We start from the raw sequence: 17,068 nt of genomic DNA, 5'->3' as shown, positions 1-17,068 counted from the left end.
CTTAACCACTGAGCCATCTCTCCAGCTCTGTTGTGTTTTTCTTGAAGTCAGTGTTCCTGTGTACCACCAGGGTTCCTCTGAATCCTTTTAGATCTTAATGTACTTTTGCTATGACCTTGAATATTGTTTTCCCTTGATGCTAACTTGAGTACTTAACTTCCTTGGTTCCTTAACTTTGCTGTTCCTTTTTACCCCTTTTCTTTTTTGTTTTCTTTCTGAAACAGGGTTTCTCTGTGTATTCTTGGCTCTCTTGGGCTCACTTTGTAAACCAGGCTGGCCTCAAACTCACAGAGACCCACTTGCGTCTGCCTCCCCAAATGCTGGGATTACAGGCCTGCACCACTGTACCCTCCTAACTTTTCTGTCTTACCATAAGCTCTTTTTGTTTGTTTGTTTTGTTTTTATTTTTTGTTTGTCTTCTCTATTCCCTACCCCCAGACTAGAGGCTTATATTTCTGGGTAAAGGAACTTAAACAACCTGTCTTCCGTTTATAGGACTCACCTTTACTGAGTCTCCTTGGACAGACGAGCTCACTCTCGTGGCATCTTGTGGACCTTGTGTCGTATCAGAGTGCGCTGGGCTATTTCAGTAGTCACTACCCACCGTCCGTCATCCTGGCGAAAGACTGTTCGGCTGAGCTGATAGTGAGGCTGTTGAAAGTGTCAGCAGGGCTTTCTCTTCCTGCGGATGGCCAGAAGCATCTTGTAAGTTGGTTTAAAGGTTGGTGTTCTTTAGGACCAGAAGTCATATATGTGCTAGTATGGGTAGCCATGACTCTTGAGACTTCCTCAGCAAAGAAAGCTAGAGGGTGTGCCACCCAAGTCATGGCCTCTAGGTCCTTGGGTTGACTTTTCCCATTTAATTGTAGTGACCCAGGTGGACCAGAGGTCAGAGGGGTTGAAGACAGCAGCAGGCCAGCTTTAAAGTCAGAGTGTCTGGGGGGGGGGGGGTGGGGAGTGTAAGCTGGAGGTTTGCATTACAGTAAATATAAAAGTTTGGGGGGAAGTTTTGACAAGTAATTACTGCTTAGTTAATGTCATTGTTTTGTGGAAGCTAGTCTCAGTGCTATTGCTGTTTTGTGGAGCTGAAGCCACATCTTTTAAGCCATCTAAATGAGGTCTTCTGTGGCATCTTCCCGATCTGTCCAGATGCCACTGTGCTCCCCTGGAATGTTCTGCTAACTTTTCTTGCTCAGATTCACTTGACTGTCCCTTCTCTCCCTCTCCTTTTTTTCAGGACATACTTCCAAAGTGCCGAGCTTTCACTCATCAGATGGTTCAGTTCCTCAGTGCCCTGGAGCAGAATGGGAAAATCGCCTTCCCAGTCCTAGAACAGGAAATATCTAAGCTCTTAGATGATATCATTGTCTTTAACCCACCTGGTAAGTTACCAGCGGAAGCCACATACTCAGGCGGGCAGTGATCCTTTCTGTGTGTTAGGCCTTGTGAGCTGAGGAAGATGGTCAAGACCTTTCCTGCTCCAGACAGTCTGTGGCCTGTTTAGCAGGACCAGCCCTGGGGGCAGGCAGAAAGGTTAACACTGGGAGAAGTTGACCCTGGCAGATGCGAGTGTGAAGTGACCTGGGCTAAGGTTCCCGCTGGATAAGCACACTGAGTGATGGGGTGATCGGAAGTCTGGAGGAAGCAGCAGCTCAGCAGGTCAGAGTCACCTGTTGGTTTGTGAAGACATTTTATACGGAGAGCTTTGTTGCTAGCTGGCCAATGCAGTGGACATCCTGCTGAAAACAACCAAGAATGCTCAAGGAAAAAAAAACACCAAAATTGATAATTGTTCAGTGAATATCACTCTCAAGTGTTTTGTTTTTAAGTTCTTCTTTGACAATACTTTTCTCCAGTACCATCTGGCTAGGGTCCATTCCCCTCTGTGATAGTGAATTTGCCTCACTGGCAGGACGTCCAGAGCTCTCACCACTCTCATGGACATAAATACTGAGTCTGCAATGGGAGGGAAGCAAGCCTCAGCTCTAGTCTATTACAAAAAATTTATCTTACTCGAGATGGCTAAAAAAATTAGGAAAACATGCTTGTTCACTCAAGGAGACATACGTTCCGTTTTGAAAGTGATGTGGTCTATTCCCGTGACCTTCTCTCTGACTCTGTTCTCTTGTAAAATGAATTTGTTCATTTTCTTGTGTGCTGTTCTCTTTCCACCTCTCCTCTTTTTAAGAAGAGCCAGGTGTGGTGGTGCAGGCCTTTAACCCAGCGCAGGAGACCTTCATACACTTCTCAGGTGGTAGAGCCAGGAAAGTAAGATACGTCATTTTATACCTTGTGAAACTATTAATCAAAATATGAAGAATTCCAGATGCAGTAGTGTAAGCCAAGTGCCCTAGGTACTAGAGGCTAAGTTGGGCAGAGTGCTTGAGTCCGCCTCAAAAAATAAATAAATAAATAAACATAAAGAATAAAGAATAAGCCAGGCGAGGTGGCGCATGCCTTTAATCCCAGCACTTGGGAGGCAGAGGCAGACAGACCTCTGGGAGTTCAAGGCCAGCCTGGTCTACAAAGTGAGTCCAGGACAGCTAGGGCTGCACAGAGAAACCCTGTCATGGAAAAACAAAACAAAGCAAAACAAAACAAAAAACCCAAAGGACCCATGGATAGTATCTGTAGCAGACAAAGCACCTGTCATTAGAAGCCTTTAGAAGAGGTTTCCTTTTATGCTGAGTTATAAGTAGACTTATTCTGTGTAGTTGTCAAATGACTGACATCTAAGAGCTACATGTTTGTTTTCTCTATGAGCAAAGGTTAGAAAATACAAATTATTCATGTTCTGATAGGTAAGATATTTTTTCACACCATCTCAACATATATGTCTTGATATTTTAATTTTTTATTAAAATTTTTTATACAGTGTTTTGATCATGTTTTGTCCCTTTTCCCGACAATGGCCCATTGTGAAAGTGTACTGCATTTTCATTATTCATTCATCAGTTGATAAACACCTAGGCTATTTCTAATTTCCGGCTATTACGAATGAAGCAGAAATGAACATGAACAAGTATCTTTTTAGTAAGTATCTTTAGTCTTTTTTAAACAGACTTTTACAGAGTCCTTTGGGTATATACCTAAAGGTATTATAGTTGGGTATTGAGGTAAACACTTTCCAGCTTCTCGGGGAACCTCCATACTGATTTCCATAGTCACTACCACTTTGTACTCCTACAAGCAATGAATAAGTATTTGCCTTTCTCCATGTCCTCGCCAGGATGACTGCTATCATTTGTTTTATTGATCTGATTGGGGTAAAATGAAGTCTCAGTAGTTTAATTTCCATTTTCTTGGTGGCTAAGGATGGTGAACATTTAAGTGTTTCTCAGCCATTTGCATTTTATCTTTTGAGGACTCCTGTCATTTCTGTACCCATTTTTAAGTTGGGTTTTCTTGATGCTCAGTTTTTTCAGTTCTTACTAACCCTCTATTAAATGTGCAGAACATCCTGTGGCTTCAGAGTCCCCACTGAGAACTCGTGTTGTCTAATGTTTTTTCCTTTATATGTATTTAATACCTTTTCCTGTGCAGCTTTTAGTGTGCTGCTTTTATTCTGTTACATTTAGTGCGTTGATTACCATGTGTCACGGGCATTTCTCTTCTGACTCCACTTGATGTTTTTTCTGTTTCTTGTACCTTGAAAGGTAATCCTTTCTTTGTTTGGGGAAATTTTGTTCTATAATTTTGATATTTTGTGTGCCTTTTACCTCTATACCTATTATTCATAGGTTTGGTGTTTCATAGTGGTTGGACTTTTGTGCCTGGCCGTTTTTGTTTGTTTTTCCTCACATTTTGTTTGTTTGGAGACAGAGTTGCTCTGTGTAGCCTTGGCTATCCTGGACTCACTTTGTAGACCAGGCTGGCCTCGAACTCAGAGATCAAACAGTCTCTGCCTCTCTGAGTGCTGGGATTACAGGCGTGCACCACTGCAGCTGCCTCTTGATTTCACAGTTTTAAATTTTGTTTGACTGAGCTTTCCATTTCTTCAACCTTTTCTTCTAGACCTGAAATCCTGTCTCCTGTGTTTTTAGCCTGTTGGTGAAGCTTACCACTGAAGTTCTGTTTGACATCCTGAGTTTGTGTTCCCAGTTTATTATAATTTTTAAAAGTGATTCAATTTCTTTGTTAAAACCTGCTATCATGTCTTGAATTGTTTTCATTATTTCATTCAACTATTTGTTTTCAGTCTTCATTAAAGAATTTATTTGTATTCTTTTTAAGGTTCTTAACATATTTGTAATGGCTATTTTGAAGTTCTTGTCTTGTGCTTCAGCTAAATTGCTTTTCTTGGCCTTTTGCAATAGGGTTGTTGGCTTCTGGAGGATAAATATTATCTTGGCTATTCATAGTTGTATTTTGTGCTGGGATCTAGGCATCCAAGGTTGAGGTGCTTGGAAGTGTTTCTTGGTGTGGATGTCTGGTCTTCTCTTGGCTGTGTAGGTATTCCATTGTCCGCTCTGGATCTCAGCCAAGTGTGGTGACTGGAGTCCCTGGTAGGGAGCTTTCTTGTGAGTCAGTGGGTGTCACAAAAGGATGGAAGTGGGCTGGAGGAGAAGCCGAGAGGGGAAGAAGGAAAGTGACGGCAGGACTAGGGTCTGCACCAACAGCCAGAAGCCCCGGGAAGTGGAGCTGAGCTGGGAGGAGGGGTGACTGCTCACAGGCGTCTGGAGAGACAGCAAGGGCAATAACGATAGCTTACCTGAGTCACAGCCTACTGTGACCACTGAGGTCTCTTGTGGTGAGAGTGATTCTGTGGGTTGGTGGGTGTCACAGTGGAATGGAGGGGGGCTGCAGGAAGGCACCCCATGCCTCCTTGTTAAGGTGTCTTTCTCTGACATACTTTGTTGCATACTTTCTTACAGAAGTTCCTGATTTCCTCTTACGGTGTGTGTATATATCACACCCTACCCATAAAACTCAAGTGTCGTCAGACCCTTGCTCTGGTGCCCTGCAGTCAGACACTAGGACTGTGAGGACCCTGGAGCGCAGCTGAGAGAAGAACTGTTGTTCTAATGAGCCCTGCCCCAGAGGTCTGAATGTGTGTGTCTTTGCCTTTAGACATGGACAGCCAGACCCGCCACATGGCCCTCAGCGGCCTCTTTATGGAAGTCCTAATGATGATGAACAGCGCAACTGTTCCAACAGCAGAATTCCTTGGTGTCAGTATTCGAACCTGGATTGGCCAAAAGGTCCACGGGTTGGTAGTGCTGCCCCTTTTAACAGCAGCCTGCCAGAGCCTGGCATCAGTCCGCCACATGGCAGAGACGACAGAAGCCTGTATCACTGCCTACTTCAAGGAAAGTAAGAGGACATTGTCTTCTGCTCTCATCACGTCAGCCTTTTCCAGGAAGGTCAAAGCATCAGGGATAGCTTTCCACTCTTCTCAAAGAGCTTAGATTGTTCTACTTATTTCTGTGAGGAATTTCTTACCTCCTCCCCCTCTATTCCCCCCTCCCCGTCTATGTCTCTGTCTCTCTTTCTCACCTGTCTCTCTCACTCACATACATAAACACACATATACACAAACACACAGACCACATACACACACAGTCACATATACACAAACCACACACATACACACATATACATATACACACATACAACATGCATAGACTCATATATACACACATGCATACATATACACACATCCAAACACACACCACATACATAAATACATATACAGACATACATATATACACACAAACTACAGTACACACACACACATTTATATATATTTACATATATGATAGAAATAGATTTATTCCATAAAGAGCTAGTCAACATCAGAACATGTGGCCCATGTCTTTTGGGTTTAATCATATGTTTCAAGAAAGAAAAATTCTAATTTGTTTTTTACAGTGCTTCAGAGTATCAGACCAGCCATGTTTTAACAGCAAAGTCTGTTTTCAAAACAAATGCTGTAAACCAGAACTCAGATAATAATGATAGTAATTTCTTCTTTCTTACCACTTTTGGTGAAAGGAGTTTTCATAGAGATCTTTTTATTTCTTCTTGCCATGCTTTTTATTAAGATTTATCTTTTTATTTTCTGTGTATAAGTGTTTTACCCATATGTTTTTATGTATAGCACATCTGTGCCTGGTGCCACCAAGGCCAGAAGAGGGTGCTGGATGGCTTGGAGCTGGAATTACAGATAATTGTGAGCTGTCCTGTGGGTGCTGGGAATTGAGCCCAGATCCTCTGGAAGAACAGCCAGTGCTCCTAGCTGCTGAGCTATCTGTCCAGCCCTCTTGTCATACTCTTAAAACTATCATAAAATATCATATCATCTTTTTATTGTTCTCATTTCCCAGCTCCAGACTCTGGGGGCTGTGATTAAGACCTGCTCAGAATAGCCCTTCTTAGCTCTGATGTTGGGATATATAATATATAAAATATTACTATAGATAACAAGAAAGGGAAATGTCAGCGTGCGGTTCCAAGATGTACCCGTGATGTGCCATCTGCCCTGCCTACTGTGGAGGTGCTTTGTACATCTCCACCTACCCAAAGGGTTGAGAACCTTCAGCATAACACTCAGGATTAGAATTTGAGTTACTAAAAGTCAAAATGGTTTCCACTAGAATATGAGCTGTACTTTCGTAAATAAAAATGCCTATGAGAGATTGGATTTATTTTCTTAGGAAAGCCTAAGTGCTGATTAAAGTTAAAACTCTCTGGTGCCCTGTAGATGCTAATAATCATCATATAATGAGAAACTTGGTTTAGAGATACATAGTCCTGAGTCCCAAATTTTTGTGAACTTTCTCTAGTAAAGTAGCATCTGGCTTCCTAGCCTAAGCTTCAGGGCATCTCTCACTTTCTGGCCTCTAGGTCCACTCTGAGAAATGACGTCATACATGAGGCTGAAGTCAACACAGTCATTAGGATGCTTATGGACATGAGTGTATCTTGATATTTCTTCTCGGTGTTCTTTTCTTAGGCTCCCTCAATCAGAATTTAGGTTGGGGTCCCATTCTGGTGTCCCTTCAAGTGCCCGAGCTCACCATGCAAGAGTTCCTGCAGGAGTGCTTAGCCCTGGGCAGCTGCCTGACGCTCTACGTTTACCTGCTCCAGTGTTTAAACAGTGAGCAGACTGTGAGGAACGAGATGAAAGTGCTTCTCATGCTAAGCAAGTGGCTGGAGCAGGTGTACCCAAGGTATGTGTGCCCGTGGCTGTGGCGAGCACAATTTACATGGAATGCACAGTTTAGGTACATGTCTATTCAAGAGCACAGGACACAGTAATGTGTACAGGTCAAAAAGGCCTTTCAGGGGCAGTAGGAGGTTCTTGGCAAAGACTCTTTTGTTTGTTTGTTTGTTAATTTTTATCTCAAAACATAAGTATTTTGAAGGACCAGCCTCCAGCTCTCTTATAAGTAGAAGATCAAGTGACAGAGGACATATAACCTGATGTGTGGCATGCAGATGATCAATAAATGGTGGCTGTTGGAGCCCCATTGCTTTATTAACATCTTGCTAACACGTCAGCCTTGGATTTATTTTAATTCCTTAATTTTTGTTTTCTGTGTCTGTGTGTGTACTTGTGGGTTCGTGTGTTTCATGGTGTGTCTTTGTAGAGGTAGGACAGCTTTTGTCAGTTCTCTGCTTCCTCCATGTGTGTCCTGGGGATCAAAGTCAGCTTGTCAGGCAAAAGCATCTCTACCCACTGAGCCATCTTGTTGGCCCTAGCGTATGATTTAAAGTAATAAATTTCTCCCTTCCTTAAAACTCAAATGTGAGTTTGTTAAATGAGTGGGGAAAATACTTATATTTTGTTTGCTCTGGCTCCTCCCCCAGCTCTGCACAGGAAGAGGCAAAGCTGTTTTTGTGGTGGCATCAAATCCTGCAGCTGTCTCTGATTCAGCTGGAGCAGACCGACCCCGTCCTGACTGAGTCGGTCATCCGGATTCTGCTAATGCTGCAGAGCAGGCAGAGCCTTGTGGCCGAGGAGAGGCTCAGCTCCGGGATCCTGGGGGCCATTGGGCTGGGCCGGAAGTCACCTCTGTCCAACAGGTGAGGGAGCACCTATTCTGCTCTTCCTGGTGGGCCTCAGACAGCGGCCGCTGATCGAGGCGTGATGCTGGAATAGGCTTTTGGCTTAAGGCATGCAGGCTTTCTAGAAAGATAAAGGTGAGGTGGTCAGAGACTGCTTACATCTCCATATCCTAAAGAGAATATTAATACAGCTTTGTTTCAAAGGTCAAACCATACCTTTTGTTATATTTTGACTCTGCAACTTGACTGTACTCCTGGTTTCACTTTGGTTTTGAACCAGTGACAATGAATTAAGCTACGTTGGTCCTTTGTTTCATTGTGGTATCTTGACCCCCAGTGTGAGTGTGGGGGAATCAGAACTGTGAGGGACTCAGTGTCGAACAGTTAAACCCTCATGGTGGGCTGAGCTCAGTTAGTGAGAAGTGATGAGAAACAACTCTAGGTTTTGTGGGTTAAAGTTCCAAGGCGTGGGGTAATTTGCCATGGTCTCTCGTTCTGTCTTAGGCTGCTCTCTTACTCAGGGTTCCCTTCCTTCTCTCCTTCCCCTCCTTTCCCCATTCCATTCCCTCCCTTCCTTCCTCATGCTCAGAAATACCTTTTATAATCTACACCTTTTTAAAAAAATTTAAGTATTTATTTATTTATTATGTATATAGTGTTCTGCCTGCATGTACTGCAGGCCAGAAGAGGGCACCAGACCTCATTGTGGATGGCTGTGAGCCACCATGTGGTTGCTGGGAATTGAACTCATGACCTCTGGAAGAGCAGTCAATGCTCTTAACCACTGAGCCATCTCTCCAGCCCATACACCCTTTTCTTATCAACTACATCATGGCTTTTTTTCAAATCCTTGTCATTACTGAAGAGAGGTCTCATACTCTGTTGACACGCATTGTGTTGTAACGTGGGAACCCCTCATTCCAGACCAGTTAACTCCATGTTTGTTTATGGTAGGTTGTGACAGACATAATTTTAGTTTTATTTAAATTTGTTTATAGATCTTTTACTTGAATTAAGTGCTTTTTAAAAAGTATGGTAAAATATATTTAACTTTATTTACTTACAGTAACCATTATACTATGTATAATTCAGTGATGTTTGCAATGTTGTTGTAATGCCTAGAGTATTAACACTCTAGAATTCAATATTCTAGAACCTGAAATATTTTCATCACCCCCAAGTAATCCCCATATTCACTTCCATTTCCCCCTTCCCCTAGTCACTGGCAACCATTGGTAGACTTCATATTTAAGTCCTTCTTAGGACATTTATAACAGTGAACTGAATAAAATGTGCCCTCCAGTCTGGATATAGTTTCTGGAGTTCATCTGTGTTGTAGCATGTATCAGCAGGTCCTTCCTTATTTTTATTTATTTATGTTTTTGTGATGCTGAGGATTGAACCCATGTATGCGTGACAAGTGTCCTACAGCCGAGCCATGTCCCTTTATTCCTGTGGCTGAGTGGCACACAGATGAGGGTGGATCTGCCACATTTCGTTTATCCATTCAGAAGCTGATGGACATTTGGGCTGCTTCTGCCTCGGTTGCTGTTGCGGCTGATGCTGCTCTGAACATTCGTGCATAAGTTTCACTTACGTCTGTCTTCAGTTCTCTTGGGTACATACGCAGGAGCGGGACTGCTGGTGGCATGGCAGTACTGTGTAGTGAGGCAGTGCATTGTTTTCTGCAGGCCCCTCCCCCACGGGTTCCGTTCCCACCAACAGTAGCTGACTGTCCCAGCTGTTCCATGTTTCTACCCACACTTTCATTCTTGAATCTGAATGGGCACGCACTGTTTGGATAACCATGGGAGGAAAGATTAGTGTTTCCCTGAAGGGGTTAACTAAGGGAGGATCTGGAAACGGAGTTACATTGTTTTCTTTGAAAATAGGAAATAGGGTTTGTACTTCAGTGTCTCCCACTTCTAACCTCTTGTTACACCCAAGGTTCCGGGTGGTTGCCCGAAGCATGGTGGCCTTCCTGTCAGTTCAGGTGCCTGCAGAAGACCAGATTCGTCTGAAGCCCAGCTCTGAATTACATCTAACTCCGAAAGCTCAGCAGGTCAGTAACAGCTGCCTTAAGGTTGGAGGTTTCCTAGTGCACTTTCTCAGAAGAGAGGCGGCAGCTCTAAGCTGTACCCTTCAGGCTCTGCAGCAGCACAGGGCTGGTTCCCTTCCTGTGCTCATCTTAGATCTTAAGCCTAGAGCAGGGACGAGGCAAGGCCAGGGCAAGCTGAGACTGTGCCAAGTGTACTTCCTGATGCCAGGACTGGCACTCACAGAAGATGGCTCACTGATGTGAGAGATAGTAGGCTGAGTTTTCGTGTGCTACCAAAGCAGGCACTCCTGTTCCAGGAGACTGACGAGTGGCCACTGCAGGCTGCTGCTTGCATAACCAACAAAATGCAGAAGTTTACTACATTCATCGTCCTTGCTGTTGGTACAGCAGTTTGTACAGGCCCCCCTGGGTCCACATACGCCAGCCTGAGGTCTCGTTGCGGGACTCCTGATCTAGTTAATGGACAGCTCATTCTCCTCGGTTGTGGGGAGAGCAGGGACTGCCTCTGACATGAACTCTGGTGCCCCTGATTTGATCACCTTCTCTTAGTGGGGAGGCCTGGTGGGTACACAGAAGGGAAGGGAAGCAGGCTATCTGATGAGACCTGATAGGCTGTGATCATATGGTGGAGGAGGAGGTCCCCTTATGTCAGAGGTCTAGGGGAGGGGACTAGGGTGTGAGAGGGAGGGAGGGTAGGAATGGGAAGATACAAGTAAGGTGATAACAATCAGGATGTGATCTGAATTAATAATAATAATAATAATAATAATAATAATAATAATAATAATAATAATAATAATGAAGTTACATTACTGAGCACGTGGAGGCTGCAGGTCCATGGGCTGGTTCCTATAACTTGTTTTCACCTTCCCAGCTGGCTGACCAGGTAGAGCCGTCCTAAAATAGTGAGATAGTGGCTGCTACCCTTGAGTATTTGTGCATGTGAGTCAGTATTTCTATTCATTTCATCCTCATAACAACCTGTAGCATAGAGTGGTGACTCTTCTGATCTTGTAGACGAGGAAACACTGAAGGAGAAGCTAGGTGACCTGTCCCATGTCACGCTGTAGTAGGTAGTAGGGCTAGGCTTCATGGCTGCTCTATCTCCAGGCCGCTGCACATTTTCCACTCTGCAGGTTATCTGTATGTGGCAAGTGTTGGGGTGTGTGAGGATCCCAACACTCTGGAGGCAGAGGCAGGAGGAGCTCAGCGAGTTTAAGGCTAGTCTGGGCACCATAGTGAGTTCCAGGACAGCCAGGGCTACATAGAGAGACCCTGTCCCATACAACAAACAAACAGAGTGTGGATCAGTTATACAGTTCCTTCACGGAGATCAGGATCTCAGGATGTAAGACATCTGGTACTTGACACTCGCTGTTGGAGTCCCTGATGTCTTCATAAAGCCTCACAGATGGGCAGGTGAGCCCTGCTTGGGCATTTGGACAGTCGGTGAGATTAATTTATAGAGTATTTGAGGAGACCTCAACTGTCCTGTGTCCCAGGACCTGGAGCATCAGGATTCTGATGTTACTGTGACCATAGGTCACGTGGGCCCCCTTCTGTTAGATTTGAAACGCTGCTTCCTGACCTGTCCTTGCAAACGTGCTCTCGGGATTTTCAGATTTCAGATGACTAATCTTTAAAAAGGTTTTCAGCCCCAAGTTCTGCTTATGGCTGGCATGATAATTTGTTTCTAACATTCCAGCTTTATTTACCATACTAAAGAAAATCTCCTTCTTTGTATTCTGAACCAAACAAAACACACATGCGCGCGCGCGCGCACACACACACACACACACACACACACACACACAGCCCAAAGCTGTTCCCAAAGCTGGAGGAGGAGAGAGGGTAGGACACTATGCTATGTGTGGTGGGCATTTGGGCACTTGGAAAACACAGCCACCCTCAAATGCCCTCCCTCCCCCCTCCCCCTCCCCCCCCCCCCATGCCTCTCTTGGTATCACTGTTTGGAATTTTTGTTTTCTGTGTACTTTCTTTTCCTACAATGAAGGAAGGAAAAAAATCGAAGTTACCCAGCTAGAGATGCCATTATTATTTCTGTTGCAGAGGGTTATGGGAACATACGTTTCCTTCAGGCCCGCTCTGTCTTATGGAGGAAGTTGGCCTATGTGGCCTCCTTATCTTTTGTTCCTAGCAGCACTTGGTAGCTGCTGTGTTTGGGATTTCACTCACTCTGTCTCCTGTGATGGTTTGTAACCTAAGAACAAAGCGAGCAGGAAGTTGCACTTTCACCCTAGTGAGATGCAGCTGGTGCTTGTGGTTTTTCTGTTGGGCTCTGAGGAGAGATGGAGTTGGCACTTAGTGGGGAAGAGCCCACTGGTGGGACCCAGGAGAACAGGGACTAGGTAGGCAAGGGGAACGGCTGTGGTAGGTGAGACAGGCAGGAACACTAGGCTGGCTGGGGGCAGTGTCTCTTGGCAAGGAAAGGCTGGGAAATCACGGCACAAAAGGCAGAAGGCTTCAGAGGTGTCTGCCTCATCCTGCTTGTTACCCAAAGCCCGTCTTCTGGGCTGCCCTCTTCTCTCCAGGCCCACAGTGGAAGTAGACAGGGATGGCAGTCAGGCCGTGTGCATTCCTGGATAAGTGATGCCGTCATTCATGTCTTGCAGGTGCTGTCTGCTCTTGAAGCCATGACACTGAGTAAGCAGTATGTGGAGTACCAGGATCAGATACTGCAAGCTGTCCAGTTTATAAAACACCCTGGCCATAGCCTTCAGAACGGGAAAGGCTTCCTGGCTCTTCTTGTTAACTGTCTCTACCCAGAAGTGCATTATTTGGACAACATACGATAGTGACACTGAAGCCCTTGAAGCTGTGGCCTTGTGTTTACACTACTGTGCTGTTGCTCATGTCCCCTTGTTCAGTTTCACCACAGAGCTGAGGTGCAAGCTGGGAGGCATTAGACAGCCTCTATGGTGTTGTGTTGTGTTGTGTTGTTGTGTTCCACCAGTGAAAGGAAGTCCACTCACTGTGGACAGAGCCACTCACATTGGGGAATGCGCCCGTCAGCTCGCTAAGAACGACAGAGTGCTTATGCCTCCATGCTTTGTTTAAATGTCGAGGCTCCCTTGGCAGAGCTGATCACTTTGGGAGTCATGAAGAGCTCTCTTTTGGACTCCATTGTATTCTCCAATGTAAAAGAAATCAACTTAGAACATTTCTGCATTTCCCAAATGTGGAGAAAAACACCAGCTCAGAAGTATTATGTCATTTCTCCTAGAGTGGAGATAATAACTGAATTAAGTCAGCGGTGGTGGCACACACCTGTAACCTGAGCTCCTGGGTGGCTGAAGTGGGATGGTTACAAGGTGAAGCTGAGGTGTGCATCAAGTGTGTCTCAGCAAACACAACAAAGAAGCTGAGCTAAAATGAGTCCTATGAAGACATGTCACTTAAGCCTGACACAGTGGATTGCAGAGATGCTGATACATCCTCTGGAAGTGAATTGATGTGGCAGCAGTGCACTGTGAGGACTGTGCTCGCACTGGTGTGTCTTATTTGGTTTGTGTAGTGGGAGCAGCCTATTCCCTTGGACTCCTCATTCATATCATTTCGCTGGCCACGTGCATGTGGACATTCCCAGCTCTTGATATATGTCATCGCTCTCTGCAGGTCCTACTGTCAGAGGACACTGGGGACCCTGGTCTCTTCCTTAGTTAAGTTCAGATGAAGCTCACAGACATGCTGGAACACATGTCCAGGAGAAGGAGCCAGGTGAGGGGAATTTCAGAATTTTGGCATTTTCTGGGTAGCTCTGTGCCTTCTGTCATTGCTGACAGTCTGTATTGCCAAAGCCTGTCCAGCACATTGCTCTATTCTCTTGCTCAATTTACTTCCTGTGGGGTTAGAAGTTTGACTTCTGTCAATATATTCGTACTTCTCCAAAATGGCCCCAAATGGATTTTGTATGACCAGCTTAGAATATGTGTCTGTTTTTATGGGTTATAGCCCAGGAATATCTGTGTAAAATCTCTGGGTGGCCATCAAGAGCCTTGACTACAGATGGGATTATACAATTAGTGGGCTGCTTCCCCCACATTTGGAGGCTTGCAGGGACTTCTTATTGGACAGAACAATTCTGCCTAATAGATATGCCTTGGAACACTGATAAAGGGAATATGTCTGCTTTTCAAATCAGCCCTCCTAACTCTGAGTAGAAGAAAACTCTAGAAGCTGTAAACTATTGAGCAAGCACCAGTGATACTGTGTGTGTTTCTCTGAGGAGAACCAAGTTACCAATCCTAGAATGTGAAGTGTCTGCGTGGGCGTGTGTACAGTGCTGAGAATCAGTTAATCTTGGAAGTTTATAATATTTGTACATTTTGTCTGTAAAAAGTATAAACAATAAAACCAACCTTTGATTGTTACCGATGAATATGCATTGAAAGGCTGATGTCGATTTTTGTGCCTGATATTAAATTTATTTGGCTTTGTAACTGGTCGGTAGAAGTGCCGATATTTTTCATCCTTGCTTAACATCTGAGAGTTGTTTCCTCAGATTCTGAGAAGCACTAGACTACGTGCTTTAAAAACACGTAGTAATTCAGAACAAAGAAAGCTGCCTGCAGACAGCCTGGCTTGCTGGCAAGTGATTTACTTTCAGAGTGCAAGACCATGGTGTCAGAGACACCGTTTCCACCAGCAGGGCCATGGCTGAGCAGTGCGGAAAATGGAGCATCACAGCTCTGCAGCCTTCGCAGCACAACATCAAGTGCTTCCCAGGAACAGAAAGACGTGTTGGCCTCTCCAGGCATTGCCCACCACCTCAGTCACAGTGCTCCCACGAGGCAGAGAGGTTTCTCTGCAGCCTCACCAGAACAAGTGACAGCAGGGTACAGTGTGAGTGGGGCTGTGATGGCTGGCATTCACCACACACATTTTTAAAGCTCTTGCACACTTGACCTTGGCTCTAAACATGACTGATGTCTTGCTGGTTAGCCTCCATCTCTCTTGTGTTGTGCCCAAGTCTTTTGGGTTTTTTGTTTGTTTGTTTTTTTGTTTTTGTTTTTGTTTTTTAGTGTTAGTAGACATGTAGACACTCCCTACAGTTAGCTCCTTAGGCCAATCAGCAGAAGCTCTGGTGTGTCTAAGCTCTTTGTCTGAATCAAGCTGATGACAGTGGTTTTCAAAGGTGTTTATTCTAAAAATTACTTCTTCTGAAGCAAGAAGCCAATGTTTTGAACCATGGACAGAGTCAAGGCACATTAAATACCTTGGTTCCCTTAGTGGGGGTCCTCAAGTTTTCCTCCATCTGGCCCATGTCTTGGAGTCCACTGCTATGCCAGGGCTCTCTAGTTCTACTTATCTTGAGGATGAATGGTTCCTGGTGGCCTTGCCTGCTGGTTGCGGATCTGCCTGGAACATCAGGCAGGGCCTGCTTTCTTTCAGTATACCTCAAGACATTGCCTCTTGTCACATCTCTGACCTCTTTTGCCCCCACCCCTTAGTCTTCTCTGGGCTAAATGCTCAGAATCTGTAGTCCTCTTTGAACATGATGTCCAATATAACTGCTTTTGGGGGCACAGTGCCAAAGTCAGTCCACACTACTGTGCCAAGGGTTAGCATCGCCAGAACTACAATGACACAAGTGAGGCACCTTGGAACACACTTCACTCAGCCCTCACAGATGTAGAGAGAACACATTGCCCTTTTTGTCCTTGGTGCTTTTGTTGCCGAGTCCTAGACCCTGGCCTGGAATTGTCACCTCCTGTGGGCCAGGCAGTGCAAATCACTCTAATAACAAGCCATCCTGGCAGTGTCACCTCCCACTGTGGTCTGTAGTTGGCAGAGTAACCTGGCACTGAGTTAAGCTACGAACCTCATTTAATAACAGTCACTTTCCAAGGCCAGTTACACTGCCTATCTGCTTGGTTGGCCCAATGGTCAGGCTCTTTGGACTTCACCTTGTACTACTGCTGTTTAGTGAGCTAACTTCACAGCTCATTTTGAGCTAATGGCTGACCAAGTTATGGGAGGCTCTTGACTTAGAGCCTGGCCCTAAACAGACTGTGCCACAGGATGCTCCTGTTTCAGAGCACAACAGGAGTCATGTAGCCAGGGGCAGGTCAAGTGCTTAACCATAGTCTCCTTCACTTTGCACAGGTTCCTGATCCCTCATGAGAGTAACTTGAAAAAATCTTATGCTACTTCTAAGGATTGTTGGTTGTAACTTACTTCTCTTTGTATCATGTGATCACACTGAGAGTTTTTCTTTCCGTGGTTTCAGATAATTTATATTGGAGATCAACACTGTGGTGTGTTCACCTCATCTAGTGTGACCTTTAAAACCATATTTTATTTTGGTCATTAACTGTGAAATACTCATGTATTGTTCATTGTTTAATATTTTTCATGCTGTACAAAGGACACATATTTTTTTTTTTGTATAATGGTGAGAAACTGGAAGATGTGAGAATTAGTTAAGTGAAATTCTGCAAATAAAGGCCATTGTGATTGACTCATGCTGAGCCTGGCTCATTGTTCTCAGCAAGTTGGTTGGCGGGCCTTTTCACACATGAATCACTTTGAGAACTTTTAAGTTAATTGATTTGTCATGGCTAAGTCTTTTTTTTTTTTTTAAATATTTGACCACAAGGTAAGACCTCTAGTTTCAAAGAGAAAATTTCTAACTATCCTCTCTCTCTCCATCTCCCTCCCTTTCCCTCCTCCTCCCTCTCCCTCTCATCGTCCTCCCCTGCCCCCCCCTCCTCTCTCTCTCCCTCTCGTATTTGGGAGCTCAGTTAAGAACTGATAGGGATGGGAGGCCATCAAATCAGAAGAGCCCTTGATAGCTGAAACATCTGTAAGGTGGCCTTGGCCCCTGCAGGAGGAGGACCTGGAAATCTGGGCAAAGGTTCACAAGGTCTGTGTGGACAGAAATGTTTGGGGTGCTCAGAGGCAGGAGTGTCTGGCAGGGCCTGGCCTGAGTTTTCTCAGAGTCTGCTATGGAACTCTGTCTTCAGTGTTGGTTTGCTA

At 44.8% G+C, this 17,068-nt stretch overlaps 1 protein-coding gene across 2 annotated transcripts in view; it reads left to right on the top strand.

Moving 5' to 3' along the window:
- The window catches only part of EPG5 (ectopic P-granules 5 autophagy tethering factor), a 97,726-nt gene extending 81,171 nt beyond the window's left edge, over nt 1-16,555 (top strand). The window contains exons 38-45 of one of the 2 annotated variants that reach the window (XR_014778491.1): nt 496-705; nt 1,238-1,382; nt 5,071-5,313; nt 6,956-7,172; nt 7,813-8,028; nt 9,958-10,072; nt 12,703-14,827; nt 14,881-16,555. Coding sequence is in view for 1 of the 2 variants with exons in the window: in XM_084778395.1 (XP_084634521.1) it covers nt 496-705; nt 1,238-1,382; nt 5,071-5,313; nt 6,956-7,172; nt 7,813-8,028; nt 9,958-10,072; nt 12,703-12,885 (1,329 nt within the window). In the remaining variant the exon portion in view is untranslated. Of the gene's footprint in view, nt 1-495; nt 706-1,237; nt 1,383-5,070; nt 5,314-6,955; nt 7,173-7,812; nt 8,029-9,957; nt 10,073-12,702 lie in introns of both variants that reach the window. The other variant, XM_084778395.1, reaches the window with a different exon arrangement.
- Nucleotides 16,556-17,068: the final 513 nt, after the last annotated feature.

The sequence above is a fragment of the Acomys minous genome (assembly GCF_964271855.1).
Source record: "Acomys minous genome assembly, chromosome: 4".
Taxonomy (NCBI): Eukaryota; Metazoa; Chordata; class Mammalia; order Rodentia; family Muridae; genus Acomys; species Acomys minous.
Note: the sequence above shows the minus strand (reverse complement) of the source record. Positions and strands in the feature narration are given on the sequence as shown.